We start from the raw sequence: 16,444 nt of genomic DNA on the forward strand, positions 1-16,444 counted from the left end.
GCCCACGCGGACTCTATCTTAATATGCCAATGGCCATACTGTGTATGGTTCAAATAAATTACTATATTATGGCAGGTTAACGATGGCAACATTTGTAATTACTCTACATTCTCTATGTGATCCCAAAATGTCGCTTTCTGTTTTGGTATCATCTTGCAATAAAGGAAATCAATTTTCATAATTTATCCATGATTTTGCGAAATTATAGAAATCAGTTTGAATATAAAAAGTGGAAATAGTATTCACGTAGCCATCAGGTAATCTTTTGTTGGCTTTGAATTTACCATTATATGCTTTTCATTAATGATTAATTTGTCATATTTTGTCATTCTTTTTCTTTATTATTCTATAACTACAGTGGCATAATAATTATTGTAATATTTTTTATAGAATGAATACATTAATATCTATATAACTGTATTCACGAGAAATATCTTTTTTGTAATATTATTGCTCCCAATTAATTTATAGTTTTATTTTTTTCCCCTTAATTGTGTAATTTCTAAATAGCACTTGTCACTCACATGTCTCATAGGTAAACTCTATGAGACAACGTTCACAGTATACAAAATTTTGCTAATATATTAATAATAAATTTTTTCAGCCATGAACACTACAGCACCAACATCGGCAGATGCATGTTTGAGTATTGTCCACTCACTTATGTGCCACAGACAAGGTGGGGAGAGTGAGAGTTTCTCAAAACGTGCCATTGAGTCACTCGTTAAAAAATTGAAGGAAAAACGAGACGAGTTAGACTCGTTGATCACAGCTATAACAACAAACGGAGCGCATCCTAGTAAATGTGTTACAATACAAAGAACTTTAGATGGCAGATTACAGGTATGTTGTATACACTACTAAGTAGTTGAGAAATAAAATATTTTAAATTAACATGTTGGGAATTTTATGAATTACAAGTACAACAAAATTGAATTATAAAATATGAAAGCACTGTTTGTGTTTAGTATGATGTCCAATTTCTGAAAAGATCCCGGTACAATATAAACTATCTATCTATCAACTATGTAAGTAATATTATTTAAGTTGTAACATTTTGTATTTATGTTTTGCAGGTAGCTGGTCGTAAAGGATTTCCACATGTGATATATGCACGCATATGGCGTTGGCCTGATTTACATAAGAATGAATTGAAGCATGTTAAATTTTGTCAGTTTGCATTTGATTTGAAATGTGATTCTGTTTGTGTGAACCCATACCACTATGAACGGGTTGTGTCACCTGGTATAGGTAAGTTTGGTATCATACACAGTGTTCTTAAATAGAAGTAAATGTATTTAATTGTCCTGTATTAATTAATATATAAATGAATGTTCTTGTGGCAGAAAACATTTAATGGCATTCTCTACAAGTCAACCATAAAGCAAATATGAATTTACTGCTTTGTTTTTAATAACACATTAATATTTGTTTTTAAGATGAAATTTATCAATGCACAGAATGATTCACTTAATGTACACACTTGAAGTTTTACTTAGAGGGTACTGTTGTGAGATAGAGATTTAAGGAATGGATAAATTATTAATGGATGGATAAATATTTCCCATGGAAAAAATATGACCCTGTTCTATTTTATGTGGACTTCCTTCTAGTTCTTTAATTACATTTTTCTTTATAATATAGCTGTTGTTTTATATTTTTTTATAAATGTATGATTATTATAAATATGCCAATTCATTTGTTTAATTGAGAAATAATTACCCAAACATTGTGTTAGTAGTATTCAAAATGATAATGCATAATTTTCAATACTGGTAACAATTCATTGTTACATATTGCAAGTGAAATATTAGGATTTAGTTTACCCTATTTTAGGGGTTATTGTGTAAAAACAAGTTTTAGACTAGGCTAGGCACAGCTGTGCAGTCTATCTTTTGTCTACTTACTGACTTTGTATAGAAACAGGATATGTTCACAGACATAAGAATAATAAAAAATTCCCACCACAAATGAATAGCAGCAAATCACAGTCATATTTATAAAAATAAGATTTAAATTCATTGGCAGTCCTACTGCTTGCGAACAGGTTTTTTATTTATTTTTAATTGAATAGAACAATGTTTACGATAATTATATTTATTTATTTCATTCCATCGGTTTCTGTTTACAATAGGAGCCCTTTTCCAACCATCATTAAAATAATTCTCTAATATTGTATATTTATAAATTAAGTTGCTGATTTTTTTTTTTAAAATAGTGTCAATAATTTGTTGCAACATTATGACTACATAATTGATTTTGTAGATTTGTCTGGACTGACTCTACAATCAGGTCCAAGTAGGTTGGTAAAAGATGAATACACAGCAGGCCTTAGTGGAAATGGTATGGACATGGATACCGGTGAATTGGTGACCATCCAACATCATGCTACCAGCCCCCGCCACCACCACACCACAATACCACACCATCAATTCCAGACTACAAATATAATTATTAATCAAGGACAAAGTAAGAAAATTCCATTAAAATTTGTGTTATAATTTGAAATTTGTTTTGAAGTAGATTATATAAATTAATGATGAATACTGTGATGGAAAGTTTAAGTGGTGAAACTATGCAAAATACCAGTTTCATTCATGGGTGTTTAGACAATTCATCATTTCTGGTTACTTGATTAGTATTATTTTATTCATGCTGTCATTATTTCCACACAATAACACCTAATTCAATATTCATCATTGATTTAATATTAGGATTTTTCATGTATTTTTTTTATTTGCAATGCATGCTAATTTTATTTTGCATTTTCGTGTCACTAGCGCCAGAGGGCGTTCCGAACATGTTTTCGCCGACACACGGACCGCGGCCGGCCGTGCGACCGGCGGGGGCTCCGCCCCAGTTGGCTGCCCCACAGATGGGACATTCGCCAGGCGCGTCGCAAATGATCTCCACGCACCCAAGCGGCGTTCAGATGTCTTCTCAACACGTGATGCCCGGAACACCACAGATGGGTCCAGGCACACCACAAATGGGTCCGGGTACGCCTCAGATGGGGACAAACGTGCCGCAGATGGCTTCACCTCGGATGGCGTCTGCTCCCACTCAAATGTCGCCAGGCACCCCCCAGATGCCGAATATAAGCCAAGGGATGCCCTTGCAGAGCCCCCAACTGATAGCTATGGCACAGCAAAGGGCTATAGTTCCTAAACTAGAGCCACCTGATACAATGGACGCGAGGGCTATGTGGCTACCAAAAAGAATTAATCATTGTAAGCTTACTTATTTTATTTTGCACCATTTATTTTATTAAATCACTTTTATTTTATTAGTTGTCTATGTATACAGGGTTTAAGTGAACTCACTTCAATTTTCTGGATATGGATTAGGTGAATAACATAACATAATAATGACATTATTAACACTTTTATTACATGCTGTAAAATATACTCATTATATTCAAGATTATGTGCTGCCAATGTGATATTGCTTTTTGTATAAAATACAGAAAAGTGGATACAGATTGATTAATTTAGGATTTTTTTGTTATAAAAAATTTAATTTAATTATATTTCTAGGTGTAAAGTTATAATATACACAGTTTTATGTGTACTTGTTTCTACTTCAGCTTCAGAGGATTGATTTGAGTTCCTTAAAATCACTGTTATATTCTATTGTTTCGTTAATATAAATATTTTTTTTTTTATATTTTCCAGCTGCAATGCCAGTAAGCATGTCACCAGGAGGGACAACTCCATTAATAGATGGCACCACCACTACTTTTTTCACAACTGAACAAACTACTGCTGAAACTCAGTTGACACAAACATTACCAGGTAATGGGTTTGTATTGGCTTTGTATTTATACTGTACCACTTAAAGCAAAATAGACAAAATTTTGCAAAAATAACCTAATATATTTTTTTAATGACCACAGATGCAAAATGTAAAATTATGTCATCAACCCTCTACTAAAAACTTTTTCGTTAAAACATTAAAATCTTGTATTTTTTAATTAATTGTTTTAATTTATATAATAAATTTATATATAATTACTAGCTGTTGCCTGCGACTTCGTCCGCGTTTTCGTCGTATTTCGTAAAATAAGTAGCCTATGTCCTTCCCCACAGTTCAGTGGTTTTGATGTAACAGACACATTTCCCTTCACTGCTCTGCTCCTATTGATCGTAGCGTGATGAAAAGTATACTACAACCTGCCCAGGAGTATGAAGAATAATTGTACCAATTTTCGTTAAAATCCGTCGAGTAGTTTTTGTTTCTATAACGAACATACAGACAAAAATTTAACTGATTGCATTTTTGGCATCAGTATCGATCACTAATCACCCCCTGATAGTTATTTTGGAAATATATTTCATGTACAGAATTGACCTCTCTACAGATTTATTATAAGTATAGATAGATTATAGTTGCATATGTAACGGCCCGTTGCCTTTGTCCTTCGGGATTGTATTCTGTAGTTGTAAATTAAAAATAGAACGTCGATATGGTGGCTGTATGGTTAAATACGAAAAACTATTTGGCAGTATTCATATTTTTTAAATTACAAAGTCTTTTAGTGTGTGTGTGTGTAAATGTTTTATAAATATTTATGGCCGTTTTCGTATTCAGCAGCTGCGGTATCGGTGTCGGGGGCGACAGTGAGCGCGGTAGCGGGTGTGAACGCGGGCGTGGGCACGGGTGTCGGTGTGGGAGTGGGCGTGGGCGTGGGCACGGCGGCGGTAGGCCCGGAGGTGACGCAGGCGCAGCCCGCGCAGGCGGCGCAGGCGGCGCAGACGCAACAGAACGGCTTCAGCGCCGCCGGCAGCCCCGCGCCGCAGCCCAGCCCGCTACCGCACCGCACGCAGCACCAACAAGGTTCCTATCATCTTTGATTTTTCAGTACTACTTCACAGCTAATGTCAAATAATATTACAAAGTTTTCTACTTTGTAATATTTAATTTTTTTTGTTTGTAATGGATAATCTCTAGGAAGGTATGGTGTCGAGGAAAGTGGACTGTATTTTTTTGAAAAAAAAAAAATAGAGATCCCTAAACTGTGCGAAGCCGGACCAGAGGGAGACTTTGTACAAAACTCGATTGCTTGGGTACCTCTGTCCCATTCGTGTTTCAACCGTGAAGTAGTTGTGTTTGCATGACTGTGTTTCGATTCAAGGGTGGGATATGGCGTGAATTTAATGGGTACAGAGAAATAACACCTAAGTTTTCAGGAATGGCAATGCATGGGGGTATCATGAGCGAAACAGTATACTCTGTTATGTCCATGGTACTGCTCATGTCTATAGGCGACGGTTACCACTTTCCATCAGGTGGGCTGTCAGCTTGTTTGCCATTCTAAGTTGTATAAAAAAAAGTGGGGGCAGGGCACTAGTAATGAATTATTAATTATTATTAGCAAGAAGTCGGCTCTTTTTGTTGTAGTTATTTTTACAAAGTAATATAATAGCTAGTTAACAATATAATATTTATTTTCTTTTTTAAAATAAGATATTGATTTTACATTCACAGACAGACAGAATAAGGTGTGCATAAATAGAGCTATTGTTTTTTTTTCAATAACTGGTAATATAAACACTATAAAATACATTTGGGTATCAATACGTGAAGGTCCCTATTAAGAAGAATTCTACCCCTCACAACGGCGGTTTTTTTTAAATGGATGATAATGAAATGGTAACCCCGCCTGCACTATCAGTACTGGCGAGGCACCAGTGAAGGAAGATTGGTGAGTATGAAAAGGCAGGTCAGTTAGCCTATCATGACGAATTCAACGATAAACAAGTCACAATAGTTTCCAGAGGGAAACACGTGGAGGTTGACCTAATAGGGTATATTGCTAACAATGGGGTTATTAATCCAATTACTAAGTAATTAACTAAAACTACGCCATTGTGGGGGAGGGGGGGGGTTATGAGATTCCTCTTCCCCCATAATGGCGGGTTGTGACGGTGGTAGTGCAAGGTGCGTTGTGTCGGCAGGCACGTGGACGGGCAACAACACGCTGACGTACACGCAGAGCCTAGCGCCGCCTCCTGCGCCGCCGCCGCCGCTCGACGCGCCCGCCCTCCACCATCATTACTGTAAGCGATACCATAAACAAACGATCATTGTATTTAAAAGAGAAAATTAACTCGTCTAGAAAAAAAACCAGCTAACTCAGCAAATGTTATATTACCTTTTACCGCCATCTACTAGGTACATTTTTTCTTATAGGGACAAAAGTTAACCTATTTCTTAAGTTGAAGCATACAGAATACATTTACAAAACTAAATTAGATCTAATTGAACGGTTTCGGATATCAGTTTGCATTATATATATATATATTTTTTATTATTTTTTTCATTAGTTAATGGCAACCCCGGCGGTTTGCTATCGAGTCAACCAGCGCCCGAGTACTGGTGCTCTGTGGCGTATTTCGAACTGGACACGCAAGTTGGAGAAACATTCAAAGTGCCATCAAGTAGACCTAATGTTACTGTAAGTTGAATATTAAGTTTATTATTAGTAGTAATATCCTAATGTGAGTTTGTTACTAAAGAACTGACTTGAAATGCTTTTTTTTGTTAAAAAAAGAGTACATACATACATACATACATAGAAAATATCCAGACTAATACAAACAAATACGAAATTGTTTGTATTGTTCGGGAATGAACCTACGCCCTTTGCAAGGTAAAGCTGTGTATTAAGCCATTAAATCATCAAAATTGTCCACTTTGCTACCTAAACCAACCAATTCTCATGAAATTGGAATTTTTGTCCGTCAGTATGTCTCGTAAGCGTCAGTATGTCCTCGTTCTATCTATATTCTGAAGTGTATTTAAGGATGAAGGGGGGTGGATAGGCTGTGCCTATTCTGGAGTCGTCTGGTCGTCTATCCCGGGATCAGGAGTAAAACTTTTACCGATGGGCAAATATTTTTATGTTTGAAAGTACATATGCGTTTTTTATAATGGAGAAGGTTTCTTGGAATTAAATATTAATTACACCTATGTCTATATTTAATCAATGACCGAGGTGATGATGATGATGATGATGAGAATATTAATTACACCTATGTCTATATTTACCAAATGATCGAAGTGATGATGATGATGATGAGGTGTGCTCATTATAACATCGTTTGACAGGTTGACGGCTACGTGGACCCATCAGGTGGCAACAGATTCTGTTTGGGAGCACTGAGCAATGTCCATAGAACAGAACAAAGCGAACGCGCGAGGTGAGTGTTGTAATTATTTATGTTGTTATGTGCAAAAATTAATATTTCATTTGACTTAATACAGATAATCGTTATATCAGCCTTTAAGTGTCCTCTGCTGAACATAAGTCTCCTCCTTGAGGGGTTTTGCCAGTAGTTGGCAAGCTTGGTAGGTGGGTTGGTAATCACAGTTAGGCTTTAGAGATGTTTTAAGAAGGGCGCTGTTGCCCATACCTCGTCTTCTCTTAGTCGACATTTACGACGCCCACGGGAAAGTAAGGGGTGGCCTATTCTATGCCGGGACCAAACGGCTGTACAATATTGATAATAATACATGCTAAGTTGCAGAAAAAAATTTAAAAACAGTGAACACTTTATATAAGCAATATCCTTTATATTTTATTTATTCCACTCAGCTTAGTTAGTAAAAGAAATAAGTAAAAATATTTTCCAGACAGTAAAGTATTTTACACTCCTTTTTTCCTTAAAAGCAACTTTTCCCAATAAGATTTTTTTTTGTTGAAAATGGTTCAAATAAGTTGCTTATATAGAGCGTTCACTGTATTAATTTTATAAAAAATAAAACCTTTTACAAACGTATTTTAACTGTTACATTGTTTTGTCACTTTCTTTCAAATTGGGAATTTAGCATAAGAGATAGAGACAAAACATTTCAAAAGCTAAAAAAATGTTTCTGAGAGCTTTGACGTTTTTATGAATAAGAGGGTAAATTTATATTAATTAAATATACATGATCAAAGATGATGAAACTTAATCGTGTTTGGTTTGTGCAGACTGCACATCGGCAAAGGAGTGCAACTGGACCTGCGCGGCGAGGGCGACGTGTGGCTGCGCTGCCTGTCGGACCACTCGGTGTTCGTGCAGTCCTACTACCTGGACCGCGAGGCCGGCCGTGCGCCCGGCGACGCCGTGCACAAGATATACCCCTCAGCTTGCATAAAAGTAGGCCCCCGACTTTAGATTATATAGACAGAGAGAGATCTCCATACAAATTCGGAAAGTGGGTCAACTTTTTCATACAATTTTACGTGATAAATAGTCATGTTTCCTTTATAACTTCCATATTTATTTTGTTTTATAATTTTTGCACCTTTATAATGCGTAAAAATTCATTTCATTTATTAAATAATTAAATGTAGATACGTCAAGATAAATTATGTACTTAAGTATATAGAATACTAATAAAAAAAAATGAGTTAGCTAATTTGACAGATTGCTGACAAAAAGTTGACCCGTTTTTGACACTTGATGTTCTAGCTATATAATTTAACTCCACTTATGCAAACTTACAATTACACGGTTGCCTAGTGATGTCTCGTTTAAAGATGAAACACATATTGCAACATGTGCGTAGACTGAATAACGGTCGGAGAATGATTACTAACTGGGGCTGGTTGTAGGACTTTTACTAACATTCATTATTATATAAGCCATGCACTGTCCACTATTGAACATAATTATTAGTTTACATCAGCAAGTTGCCAGTGAGGAATAAAATCTGTCTATCGTGACGAATTAAACAGGAATTAACTATGGGGGTTGCCAGGGTCGCCTTGCCAGCGTATTCCGTTATTGCCGGTAACGTAAGCGGGGTTACTATTCCGTTATTATCCTGCTATCCTGGGTGCTGTAGGCGTTACAGTGACAATGGTGTTGTTTATGTATATGGTAACAGTTGCCACTTTCCACCAACTGAAGGCCAGTTTGTTATTATTTTTTTAATGGGTGATAATGGAATGATAACCCCATTTGCGTTATCGGTATACGCTGGCGGGACACCAGTGAGGGATGACAGCTGACGATGAAAGTAGGTCAGTTAGCTTATAGTGACGAATTTCATTACAATAAACCACGATGATTTCCAGAGGGAACCGCGTGGAGGTCGACCTGATAGGGTGTATTGTAAGCAATGGTTCAATAGTATTGATGAGGGCCTAGGGGTCATCTAAGGGCCCTACACCACAGACCCCATTACTAACAATCTCTTTCACCCCCGGTTTTTGGCTAGCTTGTTAACCATTCTCAGTTGTTAAAAAAAATGTTTTTGGTCCAGGTATTCGATCTACGGCAGTGCCACCGTCAAATGCAGACCCAGGCGGCGACGGCACAAGCAGCCGCTGCTGCTCAGGCCGCCGCCGTAGCCGGGCACATCCAGCCGCAACATGCTGGCATCAACAAGTGTGAGTACATAAACGTCATAAAAAGTAGTTTAAGAATCTTCGAAATTGGTTCACAATAAGCGAAGATATTGCGCAAGAGTGGTATTTTTTTAATGGATGATAATGGAATGGTAGTCCCGTTTGCGCTAACGGTATACACTGGCGAGGCACCAGTGAGGTGAGAATGAAAAAGCAGGTCAGTTGGACCATAGTGAATATATGATGAATACACTTGAAATTCAGCACGATGGTTTCCAGAGGGGGGACTACGTGGAGGTTGACCTGATAGGGTATATTGCTGGCAGTGGAGCTAGTATGGTACTGTTCATGTCTATAGGCGACGGTTACCACTTTCCATCAGGTGGCCCGTCAGCTTGTTTGCCATTGTAAGTTACATAAAAAAGAGGCCGATATTAATAATCTGTTTCGCTTATTGTATATTAGGTTTAACAGCGGCAGCAGGTATTGGCGTGGACGATCTTCGGCGGCTGTGTATAGTGCGCTTGTCCTTCGTCAAGGGCTGGGGACCGGACTATCCGCGGACCTCTATCAAGGAGACGCCATGCTGGGTCGAGGTTCATCTACACAGGTATCCACATAATAGACTTATAAATATTAGTTATTATTCGTATATCTCCATCGCCTGCATCTATTACAATAAACATAACATGTAATCAATGATTATTAAGTAACATGTTCAGAAAACAACTGAAAGAAATTTTCTGAACAAACATGTGCCATCATCATCCTTGAAACTACTGCTGATTTTCATCCCGCCACAAATTAAAGTTTCATCCCAACCATCTGGATGAGTGGTAGTCCTCCACTGTGCGATTTTAAGGCACTTTCTTCCACGCACAACTATGTTTAGGATTTAAATTCCAGATCGATAAGACATTATAACTTTCAAGAAAACAGCAGTTTCGTTTTTAAAAGGCCAGCAGCACATCTGCAATTCCTCTGAAGTTGCGGCGCTAGTCACCATCAAGCGAGTCGCATGCTCGCTTGCCCTCTATGTTATAAAAAGAAATCATCCATCTCTTGGCTGCAACTTTGGTAATATCATCCCGTCAGCCTTGTGTTGTTGTTCAATATCAACTGTTATCTGTCCATTACTGTATATAGCTTCCCCCATAAGGGGACTTTTGCCTATAGTTGTCACGCTTGGCAGGCGGGTTGGCAACCGCAGTTTGGCTTTTGGTAATGTTTTAAGAGGGACGCTGCTGCACATCCCTACACCATAAGCTCTCTTAGTTGCTTCTTATGATACCCACGGAAAATAAAGAGGTGCCCTATTCTATGCCGGGACCTACACGGCTACAGCCTTGTGTACACCCTTATAATTATATTATATTGCAGAGCCTTGCAGCTATTGGACGAGGTATTACATACAATGCCAATCGACGGTCCACGGAACAACATTGAGTAGGAGTTGATCGGCTTCTTTTGAGGCCTTCGAGCGAATCACAAGACTATATGTGCAATTTTGTGGACGACACGCGTCGCAGTGTATGGCTAGTGAGGATTGACAAGTGAAGTGCCAGTTAGTGAAGTTTAGGTTGTGTACTTTAATAAATATACAGTGGTATTATTGTGTAAAAGAATTTAGTAGGCTTTTGGATGTTTTGCAACACTACAGTTACCATTTTCCATCAGGTAGGCCGTCAGCTTGTTTACATAGTTGTATAAAAAATCATAATGTGAAATTATAAAATGCAAAATTATATCGCATCTGCTACTTTTCTTTATATATATGTTGGAGATCGCGGGTAAAAATAAAAAAAAAAAAATTAAACTTTTATATGTTTCAAAACCCTTTATAAAAAATCAAGATCAATCACTGCCATCTTGAATCTGTTTCACTCATCACACTTATTATCATTTTTATTTCATCCATTCATCTTTTAGAAACATGTATTTCCTCATGTGTTACTACAAGTGGCAATAAGTGAAAAATCACACATAGTCCCTTCGTTTGAGGTTAATAGTGGCCCTTGTTTAATAATGACATAAAATCACTGTGAATATGAAAAATAATTTCACAAAATGTTATTGAATTAAAATAAATATTACAGCTTGTGTAGTTTGCACGAGAATGTCCGCATTCTCAGTCTTCCATACAAATTTATTGGCGGAAACACGAATGTGGCCGTAACGTAAATATTTGTACAACCTCACATTAAGTACTCGGTTGTCTCTTTTATTTGATAAAAAAAAAAGGTTTATCTGTTTGACAATGTTCTTTTTTGTACAGTTCATAATGGCTAACAATATTATGGTTCATGGAATGTAGATAATGGTATCCACATTCCACCTAATGGAAAGTAGTAAGATGCACCTTTAAACATAAACAGTGTCACAGTTATCATAGAATACACTGTGGTACCTGTGCTATTTTGCGTATATTTTATTCTTTTACATAAAAATACCACTAATATTATATGCTTTGTGTATGTGTTACATAAGCCTTTTAAGACAGTGCATGTTTAACTCACTGTGATTTTGTTTGTACGTACACTGGATTACACTGTTGTGTTAGAATAATATATACTATGGATATAGCAGTATACTTACAAAGCATAACATCCAGATAAATTTAATATAAACATGAATGAACCATCTTAAGTGCAAAAAATTATTTTTTTGAAATATTACACGAACCGTTATTTTAAATGTTATATACTATATACGTGTTTTATATACAGTTTTAGATTATTTTATGTGACAAAAAAGGTATATACGTCCTAAAAGTGAGAATATAATTCTTCAGTAATTACCTTGGTCATTTGGCATGCAAATTATAATGGAAATTACGTATTTTTTCTTTTTTAGTTTTTAAAGTGTTTATTTACACTTGTTTGCCATAAACTAGCATTTAATAGTTTGTTTTTATTTTTAAAAATATATTTTCTATTTCGGCCACGTCTTCCAAATTGTTTAGTTGATTTTGTCTTCCAGTAAAAACTGGAGTTTTGTTTTGTATTTAGGATCGATAGAACGTTAAAGTATGGGGATTTGACAAACATTGCACAGTTTAATATGCATCGCTCGTGTTTAAATAAAAGGTGAACTGGGTAATTTATGTCTTGTATTTATTTATACTAACAACTAAGTAGATACAATATAGTAAGTATAAATGTATAATATAGTCGTTAACAGTATTGAGATGGAACAAACAAACGAAGGGATCTCACTAAAATATTTTCACAAAACAAATTAAATGATAATATTATGTAAGATATTATTATATTTATAATATTACGCAGTCGCGTCAGATGTCTGTGTTGCTCAACGGATCTGTGCACGGTGATATTATTACAAGCAAACGTTATACGAATTTTATTAGCAGCGATACCAAATTAAGGCATTTTTGTACTAAAATAATGTAGATTAAATATGACAAGACATAATTTACAGTTCAACTTGAAAGAAGCCAAATGGGATAGCTTTTATTGTAACTTAAGTATATATAAGTTAAGGTGGCGAAGTTAATTTATATTAGGCGTAAGTCGCAGGCTCGGGTGGCGGCGCATTGCGAGGCTGTTTGTTAGTTTGATGTGCCTGATTAGTGGGATTGCATGAATCATCGGCTAAATATTTTAGTTGCACCCGTTCGGTCGGCGTTCGGTCTGACGTCAACACGACTCGATGTTGCCTTGCGGTAATGCGGTAACAGTTATTGGCGGATCGATAAAATACGATCCAAATATTAGGATTCGTTTATAAATGTTTAAATGTAGTTTCTCAGTAAATATGAAATAGAGTTACTTACTTGTATTTCCTGAGAATACGTTAAAAATTGTTCGGTTGTTTGCTGCGTTATATATATATATATATATATATATATATATATATATATATATATATATATATATATATATATATATATATATATATATATATATATATATATCTTCTGTAATTCTTATAAGTGACACGGAGACTTATGGAACCGCGAATTTTGATCGGCAGCTACACGTTAGCGATACAGCGACCGAATCGTTGCCAGTTTTTGTTTTATTATTTTATTATTAATATAATAATATTTTTTATTAATATTTGTTTTATATAAGTATAATTTATCCCTCACGCTCTGGCTGGCTAAGTTAACCACGGCGACGGTATGGATAAATTTAAAAAAGAAATCTTTTTTATACACAACTTTTGTATTGTTTCGGCATCATATATCTTGTATTTTGTAATGCGTAGTTCATGCAATTTAACTAAGTTTTTTTTAGATGATCTGTGATGTGCTAACAAATGTGTTTAATAGGAATGCGCGTATCCGTTGGACTGTTTGAGATACTTTAATAAATTAAAAAGTCACTCGTGTAGTATGCCCATTATTTTTGGTGAATGTTTAGAAATAGTTGTAAGTATAGAGTGAAGTATTTTGTGTACGGAATCGTAGCTGATATACATAAGATGTATTAGTAAGGGTATGGTGTTACAGAAATTTGGTCTCTAGAATTGACTTGTTTGTTCAAATGACATAGTTTTTTTTGTTAAGTTAATGTATGTAATGTATGTTTATTATGGTTGCGCTGGAATCACTGATTAGAGCGTTTTATGCACATAAAACTAGCAATGTCTGTATTACTTTTATATTTAAACATAATGAATGAATAAAAATCTTTATTGATCTTTCAAACAGCTTGTTTGCCATTCTAAGTTGTATAAAAATATATATATATATATATTGCTACAATTTTTCCCTTTTATTCTGATATGAATTCTTATTTAAAAAGGTTATATATTCTATGATATCGTTATATTAAAGTTATTGTGAAATTTGGATTATAACGTAAAAAAAAAGCAAAATTGTAAACTTCAAGATTAACTTTTAATAGTAGAATAATGTCCGATTTGTTCGAAGATTAACGTTTTAGGTCGATACAGAGACACTTTTTAGAATAAGAATTTTGAATTATTACAGAGTATTGAATTTTTTTTTTTTAATAAATTATACAGATATTGCCAGTATTATGGTGCTCTGAAATATTTGAGATTTTTGTAGTTCTCGATAAGATTCGCTTTAATTATCATTACGCAGATTACGATTGATTGTAATTATTATATTGTGTTGATCATTTTATATTGCTGTTAGTGACAGTTAGTGTTTTCGATATCTAAGATTATTTTATAATAAAACTATGAGCTTTCGGCAATGACATATGATAACTAATGATTTTATAGAGGTACATATTGTATTGTGTGCAGTTCTGTTTTTATATTTTTATTTTTATAATGTATCTGTGTGGATTTTAAGTTGTTAACGAACAAACATCACAATATCTTTATTTTTTTTTGTTATAGTTAAAAAAATATGTATCATGAAGGGTATAACAATCAGTAATTCGATGATAATCAAGAAACTAAAGAACTTTATTTAATGAGCATAGGCATAATAATATATGTTTACGATTTCATCCCTAAATAAGTCGGAGGGTGTATGAAAGTCATACATTTTATGTAATTGTAGTAAAAATTGATGTTTCATGTCATGTATTATTCGATTGATCAATCGGTTGACATGTTGCAAGTATTCGTTTCTTAGTACATCTATTGGTGGCATCGAACTGCCGCGTTTAAGCATCACGCGCTAGATGGCGCTGATTGAAAAAATCTTCTAGGGATCCACAATTATGTGGTGCCCGAAAATTCGGGTAAATGATGTTTTGTGATCTAGGATAATTTTAACTAACCAAAAACCTACCAAGGTACCTACAAGAACAGAAATGTGTCAATTCCTATGTTCCTTGAGGATCGTATCGAATTGTGATACCCTTTTAGTTACATGTTATATATAACTATTATTTACGCTTTCATTACAATTATTGATCGTTACCAATGACCACGTTTGAATCGCCTAGTGTTGTAAATAGTACAATTTATGAAGAAAATAATATTTTTAATATAAATGGACGTGTATTTGTGATCAACGGAACGACCACCGATGGTGTTTGCAAGTCAGTACTTAGATACTATATTCAATGAAATTTCTCTTAGCTTTCACAAAAAAAAATGTGTATCAAAAATACCTCTCTATAGTGATGAAAAGGAATCAAAGGGTTTTAGATGATATTAATAAGTATGTGGTAAGTTTTTTTAATAATGTTCAAGTTTTGAATGAATAATATTTGACAAATTCTACATATTATGACAGTTATACTTGCCAACTGTTTCGAATGTACTCTTTCAATTTTATGTAAAAAAAAGAAACCATTAACATACAGTTATTTGGAGATATACCGAAGTTATCCAAAGTTGAGAAATATTGAATAATGTTTGTTGTTCACTAAAAAGGACATAACTGACGCTTTTGTAAATATATAGCACGAGATATGGTCATGTCAAAGAGTCGCTCTTGAGAGCCGTTTTTTTTTTTACATAGCGATTATCCGGTCTGTACCTTGTTGTCGTCTAAATAAAGATCGAATTTGTATGAGTTTTAATTTTGTTTAAAAGGGTTTTTAGTTGTTAAAGCTAGTGTCGGTTTAATTATATTTTGTGATGTATTCTGATTGTAATAAGGGTGGTTTTTATATTTCACAAAGATTGTGTATCTAAGCTTCTACCTGCTCAGACAAATAATGATTAATCCGGCACTCGTTATATTTTCAATATATACATTCAGCCATAAGTTCGCAATAACTACAATAAAGTATGGAATTTACACGAACATGACTTTTTTTATCTGACTGCGATAGTATCTTAATAATATTATGAATGTAACGCCTGAACGGATTTGAATAAAATTTGCTACACAGATGGACTTGGAAATCACGTGGTAAGTGCATTCTCGCATAGTTACTAGTTGCGACTAGTTGTGTTAAAACTATTTTTGATGGCATAATTATATTGAAGATTTGAAATGTTATCACATTCTGTGTAAATGTGTCGTGCAATATTTGTATATAATAGTAAGGATCATATAGGTCGTCGTAACAAGCGAGCGATGAGCGTTTCAAAAAAATTTGTGTGAACTCAATATCTCGATTCCGTGAGAATTTTGAAAAATTCCTTATAGTAGTCTGCATCTACGTTACATTCATCATCTCCATCGTCTCGATCACTATTTGT

The 16,444-nt window shown here is 34.9% G+C and overlaps 1 protein-coding gene across 3 annotated transcripts; it reads left to right on the top strand.

The window, feature by feature from the left end:
- The first annotated feature begins 93 nt into the window (after nucleotides 1-93).
- On the top strand, nucleotides 94-16,043 carry LOC113520228 (mothers against decapentaplegic homolog 4). 3 transcript variants are annotated; one of them, XM_052898054.1, is made up of 14 exons: nucleotides 94-257; nucleotides 605-843; nucleotides 1,077-1,251; nucleotides 2,266-2,469; nucleotides 2,781-3,230; nucleotides 3,675-3,794; nucleotides 4,591-4,836; nucleotides 5,958-6,059; nucleotides 6,327-6,457; nucleotides 7,111-7,202; nucleotides 7,976-8,144; nucleotides 9,256-9,382; nucleotides 9,806-9,950; nucleotides 10,721-16,043. In XM_052898054.1, exons 2-14 carry the CDS (start codon nucleotides 607-609, stop codon nucleotides 10,788-10,790), a joined length of 2,268 nt encoding a protein of 755 aa, XP_052754014.1. In that variant the 5' UTR covers nucleotides 94-257; nucleotides 605-606; the 3' UTR covers nucleotides 10,791-16,043. The 3 variants fall into 3 exon arrangements, with proteins under 3 accessions (XP_052754014.1, XP_052754015.1, XP_052754016.1); XM_052898055.1 differs by having other exon boundaries at nucleotides 4,594-4,836; XM_052898056.1 differs by lacking the exon at nucleotides 5,958-6,059.
- The last annotated feature ends 401 nt before the right edge of the window (nucleotides 16,044-16,444 follow it).

This window comes from Galleria mellonella, unplaced genomic scaffold (assembly GCF_026898425.1).
Source record: "Galleria mellonella isolate WM207_F2 unplaced genomic scaffold, CSIRO_AGI_GalMel_v1 utg40, whole genome shotgun sequence".
Lineage (NCBI taxonomy): Eukaryota > Metazoa > Arthropoda > Insecta > Lepidoptera > Pyralidae > Galleria > Galleria mellonella.